Source organism: Natator depressus, chromosome 3, assembly GCF_965152275.1.
Source record: "Natator depressus isolate rNatDep1 chromosome 3, rNatDep2.hap1, whole genome shotgun sequence".
NCBI lineage: Eukaryota > Metazoa > Chordata > Testudines > Cheloniidae > Natator > Natator depressus.
In genome coordinates, this window is record NC_134236.1 from 209,343,619 (window position 1) to 209,362,673 (window position 19,055).

A 19,055-nucleotide genomic window follows, 5' to 3' on the forward strand; every position below is an offset into this window, starting at 1 on the left:
AGCTATTCACGTGGGGAAGGAAGCACTCAGTTATAGGGAACCTGTCAGCAGCTGCAGAGTACTATTTTATGGAGAGGGGATGGTACCAAAGACTCTGCTCTTCCTTCCCAGGTAAATTTGTCAATTACATTTGTCTTCCCATAGGGGATCTCAACTATACTTACTGCAGGTGCTCCAGGAGCTGGGCGCATTGGGGAACTGAAGTACAGGCCTTCTGGCAGGCAAGGAATTTGTTCTATGGGTTCTTTTTCCTCTGAGTATGTATCCCACTCCCAGCTGCAGGACAGAAAGAAGGCTTTCTATAGGGCGTTCCATGGTGCCAGAGTCTGCAGCTGCCCAATGGTGGTGTGTCTTTAAAAGCTTCATATATATATTGTGACAGGGTCGGGCCAGATGGCTATAGAAGAGTGATCCTATTGGGATCCAGGAAGTGGATGGGCGGAAGCTCGCCCACTGTTAAAGGATCCCCCCCTCAGCCTAAGAGGGGGATCCACAGGACCTGGAAACCAAGTAATATAGGAGAGGGATAGAAGGCAGATATATTAGCCCCAGATTACGCAGGTCCCTTTTCCCTGGGTAAGGTAACAGGGGAGGTTCCAGAACAATCAGGAACTTGCTTGAACCAGTTGAGGCAGGCAGACTAATTAGGACACCTGGAGCCAATTAAGAAGCTGCTAGAATCAATTAATACAGGCAGGCTAATCAGGGCACCTGATTTAAAAAGGACTTCAGTCAGTGAGGGGCGTGCAAGGAGCTGAGAGTGAGAGGGTGTGCTGCTGGAGGACTGAGGAGTATAAATGCTATCAGGCAACAGGAGGAAGGTCTTGTGGTGAGGATACAGAAGGTGTTGGGAGGAGGCCATGGCGAAGTAGCCCAGGGAGTTGTAGCTGTCACACAGGTGTTACATGAAATACTGTAAACAGCTGTGATCCACAGGGCCCTGGGCTGGAACCCGGTGTCGAGGGCGGGCCCGGGTTCCCCCATCCCCCTATTGGATATAAGAGGAGTTGACCTGGACTGCGGGTCCCACCAGAGGGGAAGGTCCCTGGCCTGTCCCCCGACCCACTAGGTGGATCAGCATAGACTGCGGGGATTGTTCTCCTTCCTTTTCCCCATGCTAGCCAGTGATGAGGTTAGCTGAGTGAACGGCAGGTTTGAGCCACTAGCAAAAGTGGCCAAACTGAGGGATGCCGTGAATCTCTGAGGAGAGCAAATCTGCCAATAAGCGCAGGACCCACCAAGGCAGAGGAGGAACTTTGTCACAATATATATATTTTGGATCAGGTCATTAGCTTAAATTCTTCTGAAAAAACACATGCTGTGAAATTTGTAATCACATATAGAATTCCAATGGAGGTGAAGAGAACTTATTTGCAATTAAAAATCAAAGATTTATGCATGTGCACAGATCCTGCTACAGGTCAGTCAGCTCCACTGTACTTCAGAGTCTGTTAATTTCCATTATTTATCTCTCTTCTGAGGTGTTGATAATGGATGTATAAACATAAAGTTAGCTTGGAACTGAAAGCACTTTTACCTGTTTTTAAAATAACATATGAAAGTTTGTTTTAAAGTGGCAGTAAAAAGATTATGCTTTTGTAATTATGCAGCATTTTAAAATACAAGATTTCAGAGGCCATTGTGATGGTTTATGCCTTTGCAGTACCTTTTCCTCTCCCAATTTCCTGCTGGAAACTCCCTCTGAAAAATTCTCTTCAGAGCTGTCAGGTCCCAATGTGCAGCCCCATAAAAGGATCACCGGCATAGTTCACCGAGTTGAAAAGCTGCTAGAACCTGCCATTTCATGTGGCCCCAATGGCTGGTTCACTGGCCTACAGTAAGCTGCCACAATCAGCACATAAATTGACCTTCCCTCCTTACTTACCCATGAAGGAGAAGCAGAACTATTTTAAAGGAATAAAAATAGGCCGTGATTTTCACAAGCGACTAGTGATTTTGTGAGCTGAGTTTTTGGGTGCCCAACTTGAGACACCTTAAAGAGGACCAATTTCAGAGGCAGGTGGCTCAGGCCCTCTCAAGGGGTCTGAGACACTAAGGGCATAGCTGTCCAAGAACTACTGAGCTCTGATGGAGGTCCGAGTGGCGAGGCTGCTGTCACTGCCCCAGCCTCACTGCAGTCAGGGGAGAAAGGGGGAGCATGGTAACAGAAGGCAAAACATTTTTGGCATTTGAACAGTTGATATCCATTCTGAAGGACACAATACCTGCATGTGAACTGGTGGCAAATGAGTCACAGACATCGACTTTGTTCTGTATCTAAGGATATCACTAAATATTGCCTATGCAATGTCATTGTTTCCATAGCAACTAAAGCATTTCAAATGGAACAGAGAGAGACTAATATAAGACAAATGGGGGGGCATAAACATGATATGTGATGGCATGGTGTTGTGTGGTGCTAAGCGTTAACGTCCACTGTTTTTGGATGAATTGCATAATTCATTAATAACTTCACCATTGATAAATAATGAGGTCATTCCAGACCTGTGCAATAAAAACTTTATACCTCCCCACCACAAAGTCTCCATTTTTGTAATATTTTGTTTTCAAATTGAAATTAAGTTTTAAATCTTTTAAAATCATTTTCTCCTACCAGTTCCCTAAAACCATGGCTGGTGAGGAACTTGGATGGATAACCCTTAGCCTAAAGTTTTGCCATCAGTTACGGAACATTTCGATAGCAATATGGGTTTAGTAACCAATATCACTTCTCACTACCTCCTCACTTTGCACACAAGGATCACAAAGAATTTTGCAAATGTTAACTCATTAAGCCTTACAACAACCAACAATATTTTCCATAGAAATACACACACAAAAAATGCAGAAAATAAACAATCTAACAAATGTACATATTTCACGCAACTTATTTTTGAGAACCATTCTGAAAATAGCTTGTAAGGCCCTTCAACTTGAATTCTTGGATATAGGTCGTAATTGCAGATAGCACATGTAATTTTCCTTGGCTATAACATTCTCCATCCCCACACCACATTTCAGAGGCGAGAATCACTGCTCTATATAATATGATGTAGTGCAGAAGGCTCAATAAATGTTTAACACTTTCTGTAGTTCCCTGATCCCCAACATTACACTGTATCACTGTTCTTGTTTCTATCTTCCTCAGAAGTGTTAAAATGCTGTGGTGTGAACTCAGTAAGGATTATACATGAGTTTTTCCTCACACATGCTTTTGGATCACTTTATTTTTATAAAGTAATCTGAACTCAGCTGCCACACTAACATTCACCATTACCAAAAACTGCAAAGGCAACTGGGGAAACGTTTCTAACCTTTGTTAAGGTGGTTCACTGACTTCAGAAAGTACTTACGACATACAGGATGCATTTTAATGTAACTGCTGTTAAAAAAAATTCCAAAGATGTTGAAAAAAAGCTACCAATCATGAAGTTGAAGATTCAGAACAATTCCAAAATATTTCACCATGACTAAAGACTGAGAGGTAGGTCTGAGGGAATCTACAGTGTCAAGGCTGAAGTAGAGTGGGAACTACAGCCAGTGTTGTAGCTTGCTTATCAAGAGGAGATAAAAAGACCAGTGGAAGTAAATATAGCTAGGCGTTAACATCTTTTCCTCAACAGTTTAAAAGGTACTAAAATCTTATCCAATTAGAGAATATATGCTGACACAAGAGCACCTTTATTATTAAGGTTGAAGGCTAAACACAAAAAAGAAGCTTACAAGAAGTGGAAGATTGGACAAATGACCAGGGAAGAGTATAAAAATACTGCTCAAGCATGCAGGAGTGAAATCAGGAAGGCCAAATCACACCTGGAGTTGCAGCTAGCAAGAGATGTTAAGAGTAACAAGAAGGGTTTCTTCAGGGTATGTTAGCAACAAGAAGAAAGCCAAGGAAAGCGTGGACCCCTTACTGAATGAGGGAGGCAACCTAGTGACAGAGGATGTACTCAATGATTTTTTTGCCTGTCTTCACAAACAAGGTCAGCTCCCAGACTACTGCACTGGGCAGCACAGCATGGGGAGGAGGTGGCCAGCCCTCTGTGGAGAAAGAAGTGGTTCGGGACTATTTAGAAAAGCTGGACGAGCACAAGTCCATGGGGCCGGATGCGCTGCATCCGAGGGTGCTAAAGGAGTTGGCAGATGTGATTGCAGAGCCATTAGCCATTATCTTTGAAAACTCATGGCGATCGGGGGAAGTCCCGGATGACTGGAAAAAGGCTAATGTAGTGCCCATCTTTAAAAAAGGGAAAGAGGAGGATCCGGGAAACTACAAGGCAGTCAGCTTCACCTCAGTCCCTGGAAAAATCCTGGAGCTGGTTCTCAAGGAATTAATTCTGAAGCACTTAGAGGAGAGGAAAGTGATCAGGAACAGTCAGCATGGATTCACCAAGGGCAAGTCATGCCTGACTAATCCAATTGCCTTCTATGACGAGATAACTGGCTCTGTGGATGAGGGGAAAGCAGTGGACGTGTTATTCCTTGACTTTAGCAAAGCTTTTGACACGGTGTCCCACGGTATTCTTGCCAGCAAGTTAAAGTAGTATGGGCTGGATGAATGGACTATAAGGTGGCTAGAAAGCTGGCTAGATCGTCAGGTTCAAAGGGTATTGCTCCATGTCTAGTTGGCAGCCGGTATCAAGCGAAGTGCCCCAAGGGTTGGTCCTGGGGCCGGTTTTGTTCAATATCTTCATTAATGATCTGGAGGATGGTGTGGATTGCACCCTCAGCAAGTTTGCAGAGGACACTAAACTGGGAGGAGTGGTAGATACACTGGAGGGTAGGGATAGGATACAGAGGGACCTAGACAAATTAGAGGATTGGGCCACAAGAAATCTGATGAGGTTCAACAAGGAAAAGTGCAGAGTCCTGCACTTAGGACGGAAGAATCCCATGCACTGCTACAGACTAGGGACCGAATGGCTCGGCAGCAGTTCTGCAGAAAAGGACCTAGGGGTTACGGTGGACGAGAAGCTGGATATGAGTCAACAGCGTGCTCTTGTTGCCAAGAAGGCTAACGGCATTTGGGGCTGTATAAGTAGGGGCATTGCCAGCAGATCGAGGGACGTGATTGTTCCCCTCTACTCGACATTGGTGAGGCCTCATCTGGAGTACTATGTCCAGTTTTGGGCCCCACACTATAAGACGGATGTGGAAAAATTGGAAAGCAGAGGGCAACAAAAATGATTAGGGGACTGGAACACATGACTTATTAGGAAAGGCTGAGGGAACTGGGATTGTTTAGTCTGCGGAAGAGAAGAATGAGGGGGGATTTGATAGCTGCTTTCAACTACCTGAAAGGGGGTTCCAAAGAGGATGGATCTAGACTGTTCTCAGTGGTAGCAGATGACAGAACAAGGAGTACTGGTCTCAAGTTGCAGTGGGGGAGGTTTAGATTGGATATTAGGAAAAACTTTTTCACTAGGAGGGTGGTGAAGCAGTGGAATGGGTTACCTAGGGAAGTGGTTGAATCTCCTTCCTTTGAGGTTTTTAAGGTCAGGCTTGAGAAAGCCCTGGTTGGGATGAGTTAGTTAGGGATTGGTCCTGTTTTGAGCAGGGGGTTGGACTAGATGACCTCCTGAGGTCTCTTCCAACCCTGATATTCTATGATACTAAGGCTAACCTTCCATTATCAGCCTTAGGATTGTGGTTACCAACACCACCTTAATCAACCTGAAATTTCACATGCTTGAGTTTATGCCAGGTTAGCGTTTTCCCTAGGAGGTCTGAGGCACATCAGGTAAAGCATTTGGGAAATTAAAAAACAAACAACAAAACTTCCTGGGCTTTTCTGGTTTTAAAAAGAGGGAGGGGACCGACCATGCACACCTCTTGTAATTGACTTGCCTATTTGCTTCTGTTTCTTCACAAATGGAGCTATTGTATTTGCCAGGCGTTCTCAAACTTCACTACATCGTAACCCCCTTCTGACAACAGTTACTACTTGACTGGGGGAAGGGGGGTGAGGGAGGGAGGAGGGAGCCCGAGCTCTGCTGCCCAAGGTGGGGGTGGAGATCGGGCTTCAGCTTCAGTCCTGAGTCCCAGCAAGTCTAATGCAGGCCCTGGTGACCCCATTAAAATGGGGTCGTGACCCACTTTGGGGTCCTGAGCCACATTTTGAGAACCACTGGTATTTGCTATATAGAACTTTGTTTTGTAGTAGGAGATAATAGGGGACATGAAGAAGTACTCTCTTCAACCAACTTGCTTAAGGAAGAACTATGCACAAGCTTTATTTTCAAACATTTGTCTTTTCAATGTCATACAAAGCTGCCTCTGAATTAGGTACTATCTGTATAGCACAGAAGATCAAACATCGGTTAAAAGAATGGCAGATTTTATTGTGCATCTGAAATAGAACATTGTTTCATACTTCCCTCAGTCCGTCTAGCTTCCATCACAATAAAGCTGATTTATTAGAGGCCAATAATTAAAGTGTAGGATTTAAACATCATTATTTTATATTTAAAAATATAACTCCTTGAAGATTTTTGCAACACTTACCTCAATTACCCTGGAGTCAAAGTCTTCATAAGTTTCTGTTGGGAGAAAAGAAACAAATACCTACTTCATTTATTTGCTCCTAATTATCAATACAGCACTAGAGTGATCTGTGATGACAGGTGATATAATATTACAAAGGGACAAAGCTTCTTATACAAATCTAATTTAAAATCCCTGCAGCATGTAGACTAGGGTGACCAGACAGGAAATGTGAAAAATCGGGACAGGGCTGGGGGGCAATAGGAGCCTATATAAGAAAAAGACCCTAAAATCAGGACTGTCCCTATAAAATCAGGACATCTGGTCACCCTAATGTAGACTCTGTGAGCATTGCTTGCAATTTATGTACACTAAAGTCCATTGCTTGTCTTCTTTACAGTGCTGTGTGAAGATATTTTTAAATGATCAAATTCATTTAGAAATGTATGCTCCCTAAATTCAAAGTAAGATAGGTATTCAGCACATTTATAGAGTAACGTGCACCTTTAGTTTTCCATTTCAGGGTACACAAAGTTCAGGTTGGTTGTGGATTACTGGTCTCTGCCCTTTGGGAAACCCCAGCACGCATCATGCTGATAACCCAATTTGCCGTGCAACCTCACTGAAACAAGCCTAACAAGACAAGATCAATCCTGGGAGGTTTTGCCCCGTTTGCTTATAATACAGCATAATTCCGTAAATTTCTTAATAATCTTATTTTATATCCCATTGGGTATGATAAAATATAAAGTTTTGGAGCCATTCACTATTGTTAAAAACAACATGGAACTTGCCTTGTCAGCAAGGTTCTGTAGTATGATGTCAGAAGCAAAGCACATACTGGGGTATCTTATGGAGCAGAAGGTGGGGATGCATGGCGAGTTACAGTATAAATGGAACAGAGGTGTTATAAATGTACTAACTGTTTATCTCATTCCAGTTATTTGGGGCACTCAGCACACATCTCTACACTGAGGAGAGCAGCGTCCTTCTGCAGAGCATGGAAGCTCTATGGTTGCACAAAGACATCAGTACAGAATTAGTTTCTGCACTGACGTCGGTGGTGCATTGGAACCACGGTTATAACTAACTACAATACTGTGATGTATTTCAACTTCAGATGTCAGCATCAAGTTTTTTGTAAAAACACGGAAAGTTTTAGTCCTAAATTATCTTGAAAATTTAAAATTACAGAGTTGTGAAAGTTTAAAAAAAAAAACCATGACATTTACTTAAATGGAACAAACATTTTCCCCACCCCTCCATACTTGTAACAACTCAACAGTAAAACAGATTTGGTTCGAACTTCTTCCCGTTTCCTTCCCCCCCTTCCCCAGAAACATCTGGGCTGAGACTAAGCGTGGAAAATGCCAGATCAAATGGCAAACTTGTAAGTTATTGTAACTTTAACTTCTATAATTAATAACAGATATCTCTCCGAAACAATAATTTGTTTTACACTAATGCCTTGAGACTCCAACCAAAACCAGGATCCACTGTGTAACTAAGAGATGGTCCCTGTCACAAAGATCTTATAAATCAAAATAGCCAAGACAGAGTGGAAGAAGGAAGTAGAATTATCTCCATTGTAGAGATGGGGAAAACTGGTTACCTACCTTCCCATAACTGTTGTTCTTGTAGACGTTTTGGATATATGTCCATTTCACTGTAGGTTTGCATGCACCCCATGCACAGGTGTTGGGCCAGTGGACATGGCTTGTTAAAATCTCTGGATTTAGGTGCACGCATATCCCATGTATGGAATCTACAAACGGACCAGCACTCAAAGAATTTTATTTTCTTCAGGAATTTGTTCAGATCTCAGATCTAAACTAGGCCTGAGACCCCCTTTTGCTTTGGGGATCAGGAAGTAGTGGAAATAGAAGCCTTTTCCCCTGCAGGAAAATGGAACTTCCTCTATGGTCCCTGCCTGAAGAAGAGACTGGACCCCCGTTGAAAGGCAATCTTGTGACGGTGATCCCTGAAAAGGGATGGGGAGGGACAGAAATCAACTGGATGGCATGCCCTCATTCCACCATGTTTGAGACCTACCAATCTGATGTTATGTGGCCCCACCACTTATGAAATGAGATAAGCGATTGGTAAATAAAAGATAGGGAACAGATGGAACTAAGGTGGCTGGTACACTGTCCTTGAGTATCCCTTCAAAATGCCTGTTTGGAAGGGGGCGGGTGGATGGTATGAGCCCACTGATGCTGAAGAGGGCAATGGTGGACACCTCCTATAATCCCTTTCTATTTTTTTTTGGTGGATTTTGGGATCGGGGAGCAAAACTCTGGTGTCAGAATGGCTGCTGTGGAAGAAATTGCTTCCCCCATTCCCCTGTCACTGGAGTATAGATCCCAAGGGATTTCAGTGTCGGTCACCCTGGAATCTCTGAGGCTATGAATCCTGTCGTTCATTTTCTCTGAAAACAGACGGGGGCTTCAAAAGGGAGGTCTTGGATCGTGTGTTGGACCTCTAGGGGAAACCCAGTTGACTGCAACCATGAACACCTCTCTCGTATCCAAACTATTATCCAGCAATGTTTTGGAGGGCAGTTCTGGCAACCAGTTTACCCTCCTCACTCATCACTGCAAAACCTCTGGTCTACGCTCCTCTGGTAACTTGTCTTTGAACTTAACATTTTCCCAGAAGGTGAAGTCATAGCGACTCAGGGGTGCCTGCTGGTTTGCAATCCTGAGTTGCAGGCTTCCTGAAGAATAAAGCTTGCAACCAAACAGATCCAGCCTCTTTGAGCCTTTGCTTTTTGGCGTGGAAGCTTGATGTCCCTGCCTTTCCTGCTCCTGATGGCTGCCACCACATGAGAGCCTGGGGAGTGGGTGGTGAGAGTAGAAATATTCATAGCCCTTAGAGGGGACAAAGCACCTCCTCTGGGCTCATTTTGCTGTGGGGGACAGGGAGGAGGGTGCCTGCCAAAGAGCGATGACTGACTCCAGGATGGTTGCATTACCTGGTAGAGCAACCCTAGCCAGGGTCATTGATATCAGGATGTCCATCAACTGTTGAGACCTTTCAGACACTTCTTCTGCCTGAACGCCAAGTACAGAGGCCACTTTTTAAAGGCTCTTGAGGGGCTCTGTGGTCCTCTGATGTGGTGAGTAACCTGAGGGCTCAGTAGCCTCAGTGGACGATGAAGGAGGAGGCAGCCCGCATGAGTACCACCTGCTCGGTACCGGTCTCAGTAGCAGGTATCGGAGAATAGTGCTCTTGGTGCCCAGAACCAGTCTCTGGTTTCGGCGGGGGGTGGGAGGGAGGAGTGCTTTTGGTGCCCTTGTCTCCAGTGTGCCAGGAGGATTGAGGGCAGGACCTGGCTGGCTGGAGGGGGAATGCCCCACAGTGACCAGAATGGCCATGGGTATGGGCTTGGGATCCCTCCTTATCCAGGGCATTGACCTTTAGCTGGGGCCCAACGTTGGTTTTGCCACATGGCACCGTGGTGCCAATGACTCTGATGGGGGGGAACGTGCTATGTCCTGGATGGGACAGAAAGGACCTCACCTCTGAGCCTGAGGAGTCAGATGCCTCTGACAGAGGAGGGGCTGATGCAGAAGGGGCTAGAGAGAGACAGCCTGAGCCCGGGGATGGCAGTAGCGGGGAAATAGAGGAAGCTTTCCTCTTGACAAGACAGGCTTCAGGGGAGGCTTGGGTAACCATGCTGCAGGATCTCAGTGCAGTGAGCTATGAGCCGCAGGCATCGGCATGGGTTGCAGACCTTCTGCTGCCAATGATACCAGTACTGAGTGACTAAACATGTTTCTTGCACCTGCATATGTGTCTGGGGTGGCTGGGTGCGGCACTGCCTGCTGGCTCTGTTAACATCCTTTAGGGGAGACCTTGACAGACCTGACACAGGCCCCGAAAGGTGGAGATCCCCCTTGGGAGGTGATGAGCATTCCAGGGATAGCCTTTCTCCCAAATGCTTTGTGGTATGTCTGCCTCTGTCTTGCTTTGGTACTGACACAGAAGAGCTAGAGGAAGGTCCGAGTCTTTCCTTCGGTACCGAAGAATGGGACCGAGGAACTGCAGACATGTCTGGTGGGGTGTTCTGTACCAAAGCTGATGTAGGTGGGGCGCTTTCCCTGTGTGACGACTCCGACGGGGGTCGAAGTGCTGGCTCCATGAACAAGCCCTTAAGCCTCACTGCTCTCTCGCTTTTTGGGAGGGCTTGAAGCTTTTCCAGATGTGACATTTGTCACTAATGTGGGATTCTCCCAAACATTTAAGGCAGGATGGATGCTGGTCACTGACTGGCACAGGCTTTGTGCAGATCCTGCATAACTTAAACCCCGATGAGCAAGGCATCATTCTGGTACTGGTCCCAGTACCAAGAAAAAAGGGTGGCTCCAGCTCTGTCCCAGACTGAGTGCCTTTGGGCAAGTCACTTAACCGCTCTGTGCCTCACTTCTTTTTCCAGGGATTGCAAATGTCGGTGCCATGGCAGGCGTGTATGCACCCCGGGCACAGACATCAGAGATTTGTTTTCCTCAGCAGTATCTGAGGAGGTGGCTCGAGCACCCTCTGTTGCCATACGCCGCTGCAGTCTTCTATCAGAGCGGAGCCGCCCACCTCAGTTCCTCCGTAATGCCAGCGAGGGCTGTCAGAGTGAATCCAGGCTTGAGTGATTCACGTCCTTCCCTCGCTCTGCTTCCTACATAGCTGTACGTTAGTAGCTTGTTGGGTACAGTTAGTTTAGGGCCAGGTGTTTGGTTCTGGTCTCTCTTGAACCCAGGGATCCTGAAACTCGGTACAGTGCCTTGATGACAAGGCCAGCCTTCCCCTCTCAATTAAATCTGAAACTCTTGGGGCACCATTACTCAATTCTTGAGAGGTCATAACTCTGTATTTATTCCAGGACCGAAGTTACGTACTCTCTTCTTCCTAGCTCTTCACTGCTGAAGAAGAGCTGGGGGGAGTGAACAGGTGTGCACAGTGTGTTCCAGTGATGATCCATTCGTGTATTTCATCATTTGCATGCACGAGCTGCCTACTTGCATAACCGTTACTCAGATGACTACCCAAAGTGAACTGAACATATATGCATTGATTGGAGGCTGTCATATTGCTAGAGGATGTAACAATTCTATAAATGGCTCACTTCCACCATGTCTACACTATTATCTAGTATATTTTAGAATATTTTGAATGATATAATATTAGACAATCTATAATGATTCAAGCAAGCAATCATGAGACGTATTTGATAAAGATTTCTATACAACTACAGGGAAAAAAATCTTGCCACTTCAAATCAACCATAATATGTTAGTGCAATACTTTAAAGGGCATTCAATTTAAAGGGTGGCCTGAAAAATTTCTCTGTAATCAGTCAAATGCAGCTACAGCATCATTTTTCTGCCCTGTAGGAATCAGAAAGCAATCTTTACAAAACTAAACATTTCACATAACATTCATGATTTAGTCTTTTCAGAATGGTGATAAGAAAACACTGGTCAGGTGTATGCTACACTTGGGGCACCAAAGTGCATGCCCCTCCTTTTCTCCATATACATTTTAGGAATAAATGTAAGCTTCCCCTCTGCACGTTACTTTTGAACAGAATTCCATTTCAGAAATGTCTCAGAAGGGAGAAAAAGCGAATACACGAGCATGACAGAATTTTGAGTATTCTGTACCACTATCCCCTGCTAGTGCTCATTTGGCACATGAAAGCTAGGGCAGAAAGGATGCAAACAAAGCAGAAATGCAGTCAGATCCTTTTGACTGGCCTGTGCTCTAACACCCACTTTGCAGAAAGGAACAATAAGCAAGTCTTTCTGGCACAGCCTTTGGCAAATGCCAAGATTCACTTTATAAAATCTAACAAATTCTCTTGGTGATGGACCTTGTCAACAGGACTGACACACCTTTGCCAAAGTTCCTGTTTCAGAATTTACTGAACCCTAATTAACTCCCTTATCTGACTACTGTAAACATTAATAATAATTTGTTTCTGGTCATGCCCATAACAAGCTGTATGCTTCCTAGCCATGAAAGAGGCACAGTTCCTGCCATGAAGAGCTTACATTCTAAAGGAAAAGGAGTCAGTAGACTGATTCCTGCATTGACTCAGAAATCAAAACCAGGCCTCTCATATGGCAGGTGAGAGAACTTTCATATACCAACAACCCGAAAAACATACCGCTCTTAAACAAGCATTTGCGGAGCGAAGCTTCGACAGACGGCTGCATCAGACAGCAGGGAGCAAGACACACGGGGAAGAAGAACGTTGCTGCTTACCAGCAGCAATTCTTGTCCTTAATGCATTGCCTGCACAGAGCCATACTGCACATACCTGGCTGCAGAACCTGTCTGATCAGCACTTGGCAGTGAGGGCAAACACATGGCCCTCCATCCCTGTCTTCTACAGAAAGGTATAAATAACCCACCCTCCTAACCTTCCCTCAGGAAAAGGCCTTGCTGACTGAATTATTTTTCCAGTTGAGTCATTCCACCACCTTACATGGCGGTATGAGAACGTATACATGGCCAAAACAGATGCTGCCCCAGTGATTAGCTGTGAAGTTTGGATTAGGCTAGAAGCGACCATTCTGATAATCTAGGATGATCCGAACATCCCAGATCAGAGAAGGTCACGCAAGGAGCCCTCCATCAAGCCTTCTGATTGAGCTAGAGTGTGTATTTTACAAAGACGTCTAATCTTGACTTAAAGTCTCTGAGTAACGGAAGATCCACCATGACCTCTAAGGCAGTGGTGGGCAACCTGTAGATAAAGTCTGAACAGACTGAGGCATAACCTCACAGAACAGGGAAGTAATGGTTCCAGTTTCCATGGCTTTCATGCAAATGCACCCTTGGAACATTATATGGCATTCCATGAAGCATATTACTGGAAAATATTGGCAAACTGGAGGGAGTTTATACAAAACAAAAACCCACAAACTGATTGGGGGGGCTGAAAGAAGTGACCTGAGAGAAGATTAGAAAACCTCAATATGCATAATTTGGGAAGGGCTCCATGTAATTCTGCAGCCATTACATTTGCCACAGAATCTATCCCTTGCTGCAGAAATATGCTCCAGAAGCTAGACTTTAGTTTAGGAAAAGAAATTATGCTACTGGCTCTTATGGGTATGAAGAAAACTTTGAAAACATCAATCAAGTTTAATTGGTGCAATTACATCTGAGCCTGCAGACAGCTTGAAACAATCCTGCAGAGAAATGTGAACTGTCTGGTAAATCTCAATGGAATATTACCAGAAAAACCTAAACATGACAATATAAACGTCAACGTTAACTGTTTCACAGACATTACTCGGCTGAGAGTTACTTGTTTTCATATTTAATTTGTTAAAAACTTTTTTGTTCTGAAAGAAGCTGTCGTAGAATTTCTACTTACCACAAAAGACTGTTGCAGAGAAGCTAGGACAGTGGTGGGCAACCTGCGGCCCGCATGCGACCCATCAGGGTAATCCACTGGTGAGCTGCGAGACATTTTGCGGACGTTGACCATTTGCAGGCACGGACCCCCGCAGCTCCCAGTGGCCGCGGTTCGCTGTTCCCAGCCAATCGGAGCTGCGGGAAGCAGTGGCCAGCACGCCCCTGTGGCCCGCCGCCTCCCGCAGCTCCCATTGGCCGGGAACAGCAAACCGTGGCCACTGGCTGCTGCGGGGGGCCATACCTGCAGATGGTCAATGTCTGCAAAATTTTTCGCGGCCCGCAATCAGCTTACCCTGATGGGCCACATGCGGCCTGCAGGTTGCCCACCACTGATCTAGGACAGGACACAGAATTTAGCCTCACCTTGCCACAAACTGCATGGGGCCTTGAGTTTGCGTAAGAGGTTTAAATATGCGAGGTGATAGCCTTATACTTATCTCCTATAATTTGTATTTCTAATATGACATTTTATTAGCCATTCTTTACTTGTTTATGCTAACATGAAATATTTATTTCTGTTACTAAGCTAATGGGAACATATGGCTACATCTTGTACTCAGGGCTGCTGATGTAAGACACACAAAAAGTGTTTTCACATTTTAAGACTCACAAAAGCTTAACTGAGAAGCAGTCAATTAGCTCTGAGCATTAATGTAACAACTGTCAGTCCAGTTAAGATTATGAACTCTTTAGTTTAACTGCCTGGGTTTGTGTATAGAAATTCTTATAGTTCCTAGTATAGAGGAGAATAATTATAAAGAAATGTAAAATGCTGGGAAAGTATGGATTCTTCTTCCCATGCCTCTCTCTAAGAAGGTAATTACATTCCCTCTTCTTACCTCCATTAGGACCTGGCTCAGGGGGTCCCAGACTGATGCCTCCCCAGGAACTTCCAGTCCAGCCTCTCTCTCGCTTCACCTTTGTTTTTCTTCTCTTCTCCCACTCATCCCTCTGCCGGATAATTTCAGACTGCACCTTCTCCTGCTCCTCTTTGTCTCGCTGACCAATTGTCTGGAGTGCCCCACTTTTCAGCACAGGAGTATTGAGACCAGGCCAAAGGAAACCAGAACGTCCTTAAGAAAAGCAAAACGTGAAAAGATTTCCCTCACATTTAATGAAAAATTAAAGATTAAAACTCAACGGTACACAAGATGAATCTAATAAAACGGAAGTTTTAATGTTCATTTATATTTCAACTGCTTTCCACATGACAGAATTTGTATTAAAAGCTGGAACTATGTGAAATGGAGTATCATTATCAAAATCACCTATGAAAAAAGGAGAGAGAGAGAGAGAGAGCGAGCATTCATTCAGTGCTGTCATGACTCCACAGAAATTAATGCCAATGTGCTAACTGCACTGTTTATAACAAGTATTACAAATAGGGTTGTCAGGCGTCTGGTTTTTGACTGGAATGCTCTGCCCTGGCTCCGCACGGCTCCTGGAAGTGGCCAGCATGTCTGGCTCCTAGGCGCAGGGGCAGCCACAGGGGCGCTGCGCGCTGCCCCTACCCCAGGAGCTGGCTCCGCAGCTCCCACTGGCTGGGAACTGTGGACAATGGGTGCTGCGGGTGTGGTGCCTGCGGGGGCAGGCAGTGCGCAGAACCCCCTGCCCCCTCCGCTTAGGAGCCAGACATGCCGGCCACTTCCAGGAGCTGCCTGAGGTAAGTGCCGCTGGGCTGGAGCTTGCACACTGAACCCCCTCCTGCACCCCAACACCCTGCCCCAGCCCTGAGCCCCCTACTGCACTCAGACTCCCTCCCGGAGCTCACACCCCCTCCTGTACCCCAAACCTCTCACCCCCAGACCCATCTCAGAGTCCTCACCCCCTCCCGCATCCCAAACCCCTGCCCCAGCCTGGTGAAAGTGAGTGAGGGTGGGGGAGAACGAGCAATGGATGGAGGGGGGGATGTAGTGAGCAGGGGTGTGGCCTCGGAGAAGGGGCGGGGAAAGGGGATTTGGTTTTGTGCAATTAGAAAGTTGGCAACCCTAATTACAAACCAAAAACACTATGAATGGTAAAAGCAACACATTTACCAGTCCTATGGTTATTGATGCATTTACCTTCACCAATGATCTGGCCTCTATTGAGATCCCTCCTGAACTTTTTCTTGGTTCGCTTTCCTCTTCCCTTCCTTGCTCCAGCACCAGTCTCTGCCAAAACCCCTTTCCACAGCTCATTAGCTGTCACTGTAATGAAATTGCTTTCGTAAGTATGGTACCAGAATAATTAATATTGGTAACATTACTGAACAAAATATTCAAGACGCTAACCCTTAGTTGATCCGTTCTGGGAATTCATAAACACCGCCCCCCCCCCCCATTAATGCCCATTTAAGCAAACATGTATTCTTCTGCCTGGATCCTTCTCTCTCTCCACTACTTCCTCTGCCCCCATCTCTTTTGGGCCCTGTGTGCATTGGGTCTCAAAGCAAATTAATGGAACTCTGTTTAAACACTGTTCAAAACAACAATGGTTTCCAACATGGTTTGCATTGCCACTGCAAAGGAGGTGAAACCACATAAGTACCGTGGTAAGGAAGGTACCCAGGCGAGCACAGGGTTTAAAATCTATTCTGAATTTTGTTTTTAAATCAACACCGTTCTTAGACAGTGTAATGTTTTAATGGCCTTGGTAGCACAAGACAGGAGCAAAACAAGATCATTCACTCGTAACTGACATGGGCAATAGCAGCAACTGCTCTCTGTGACACCGAGACCCATTGGTGCCAGCTGGCAAAGAGTTTGCTGTTTTGTAACAGCAACTCCTAACAGGCCTTACCAAATCACTACACCTAGCACACCACTTCCATGGTATTTATTCATAAGCGATGTCATGTGGCAGCTCTCAAAAAAGCTTCTGGCATACTGATCCTCTCAATCATTGTGAGATATACGTACAGATGATATTTAAGGAGCTGTGCACGGTGAGGCATGATTTCCCTTTACAAAAACCATGTTGACTCTTCCCCAACATATCATGTTCATCTAGGTGTCTGATCATTCTATTCTTTACTACAGTTTCAACCAATTTGCCTGTTACTGAAGTGAGGCTTACAGTCATTATCTGGATCATCTCTGCAGCCTTTTTTACAAGTTGGTGTCACATTAATTATCCTTCAGTCATCTAGTACTGACGGTGATTTAAGTGATAGGTTACACACCACAGTTAGTAGTTCTGCAATTTTATATTTGAGTTCCTTCACAACTCTTGGGGGACCACCACCTGGTGAAGGTGACTTAACACTGTTTAATTTATCAATTTGTTCCTAAATCTCCTCTATTGACCCCTAAAATCTGGGGCATTCCTAAAATTTGTCAACTAAAAAGAATGGCTCAGGTGTGGGAATCTCCCTCACGTGCTCTGCAGTGAAGACTGATGCAAAGAATTCATTTAGCCTCTCCACAATGGCCTTGTCTTCCTTGAGTATTTCTTTAGCACCGTGATTATCCAGTGGCCCCAATGACTGTTTAGCAGGCTTCCTGCTTCCAATGTACTTAACATTTTTTTTCCTGTTACATTGTTTGTCTTTACTAGTTATTCTTCAATTTTTTTGGCCTGCCTAATTACACTTTTATGCTTGCCTTCCCAAGTTTATGCTCCTTTCATTACATTAGTTAATGCTTTCATACACTGATGAAATACTGTGTTCTCCCACACTTTACATCCTTCCTTCCACCCCTCATTGAGGTGTGATGCTTTACAGAGCATCATAGAACTGAACAAGATACATTCAGAAAACCAAATTAATTTCACAGCCTGCTGTATATCTTGTCTGGGCACATCTGCTGTGCCATAAGGCATGGGAAGTAACCATCTTCACGTTCAGACCAAGACCTGATACACGGCTCGCATGCATATTTACTAACTGATGTTACTACGCTACCACTACATAAAGCTGAAACACGGGGCTTTTCAAAATGGCAGCGTTGGTTTTTTTGTTTGTTTGTTTGTTAATTAAAACTCAAATGATGTGATGAAGATATTCACAACATGGTATAAAGCCAGTTTTTCTCCCAACTAGGCCAGAATCCAGTAAAGAAGATAATCAGGAATACAGTCAGACAATTGCTTCAGCTCCTGAGAATGAATGAGCCTGATCAACAACAGTGACCTGAAACATCTTTCAAACGCCTCAGCTCGCAAGAGACATCGTTGCTGTAAATGACATCTCCTCTCTCTCTAAAGCAGCAGTCTGAATACCAGCAATCAGAGGGGAAAAATAGTTCAGTTGGACTGAAGCGACGTATCTAAAAAGCAACACAAAATAACTGCGGAAGATCCCAAATTACTGAAAGATACACCCTGCCCTAGTCTCAATCCGGGCCCACGGATCCCCAGACAATGGCACCAGTGAAGTTATGCAATGCAGAAAGCAAGGGTGCAGCCAGCACGGAGCGTCCATAACCTGCCATTGCCTTTACTCATACTATGTATTTGTAATTCCTGAGGATACACACGCATCTTCCTAACGATTTGTGGCCTTATCTTTATTTTGCATTTATTTAAATTCAGTAACATCAGACTCGTATGTGCTGGCTTCACTCTCCTACTGCTAAAACAGCTCCGGTTGCAAAGCCACACGTTTTCACAAAAACGTTAACAGGATGCAATACATAGATACGGTATGCGATAAAGGGTTTATTGCCATGGGCTGCTAAAGGGTGCATTATTCATTTGTGGTTTTACCCAGGTCAAATTTTTTAATATCCCATCTTTTGACACCAGACTGTCCCTGGACCACAAGCCTAGCTGTACTAACTTTGGAGGGAGAGGAAAAGTAGAACACAAATTGGTAACACCCAAACATTATCTAGGATAGTTTTTCTGCAAACATCACCACAATTTTACAGTCCAATCTCTCAGTCTACCAAGATTAAAGGCATATTTCTCAGCTCATTTGAAAAGGAAGAATCTCAGCTCCCCCAGAGCATAAACAAAAAAGAAAGATTAGTTGAGGAAGTGGAGGGAACCACACATGTATCAATATTAATACTTGGGAGCAAAATGGTTAATTTCATAGAACGATTTAAACATTGTTTAATAGGTTGAATTTTTTCCACTTGAAAACAACTTTTGCTGAATACTGTCTGATGCCAAATCAGTCACGTAGCAGATTTTAACAGCAGGGATTTAAAGAAACTAATATT

General features: G+C 44.7%; 1 protein-coding gene across 2 annotated transcripts in view; it reads right to left on the reverse strand.

Annotated features, from left to right (window-relative positions):
- Nucleotides 1-19,055, reverse strand: part of MRPS5 (mitochondrial ribosomal protein S5) — a 93,090-nt gene that overhangs the window by 45,279 nt on the left and 28,756 nt on the right. The window contains exons 3-5 of one of the 2 annotated variants that reach the window (XM_074949873.1): nt 15,990-16,094; nt 14,745-14,945; nt 6,505-6,539 (exon numbers count right to left, since the gene is read on the reverse strand). In XM_074949873.1, the coding sequence (XP_074805974.1) occupies nt 6,505-6,539; nt 14,745-14,945; nt 15,990-16,094 (341 nt within the window). Of the gene's footprint in view, nt 1-6,504; nt 6,540-14,744; nt 14,979-15,968; nt 16,095-19,055 lie in introns of both variants that reach the window. The other variant, XM_074949872.1, reaches the window with a different exon arrangement.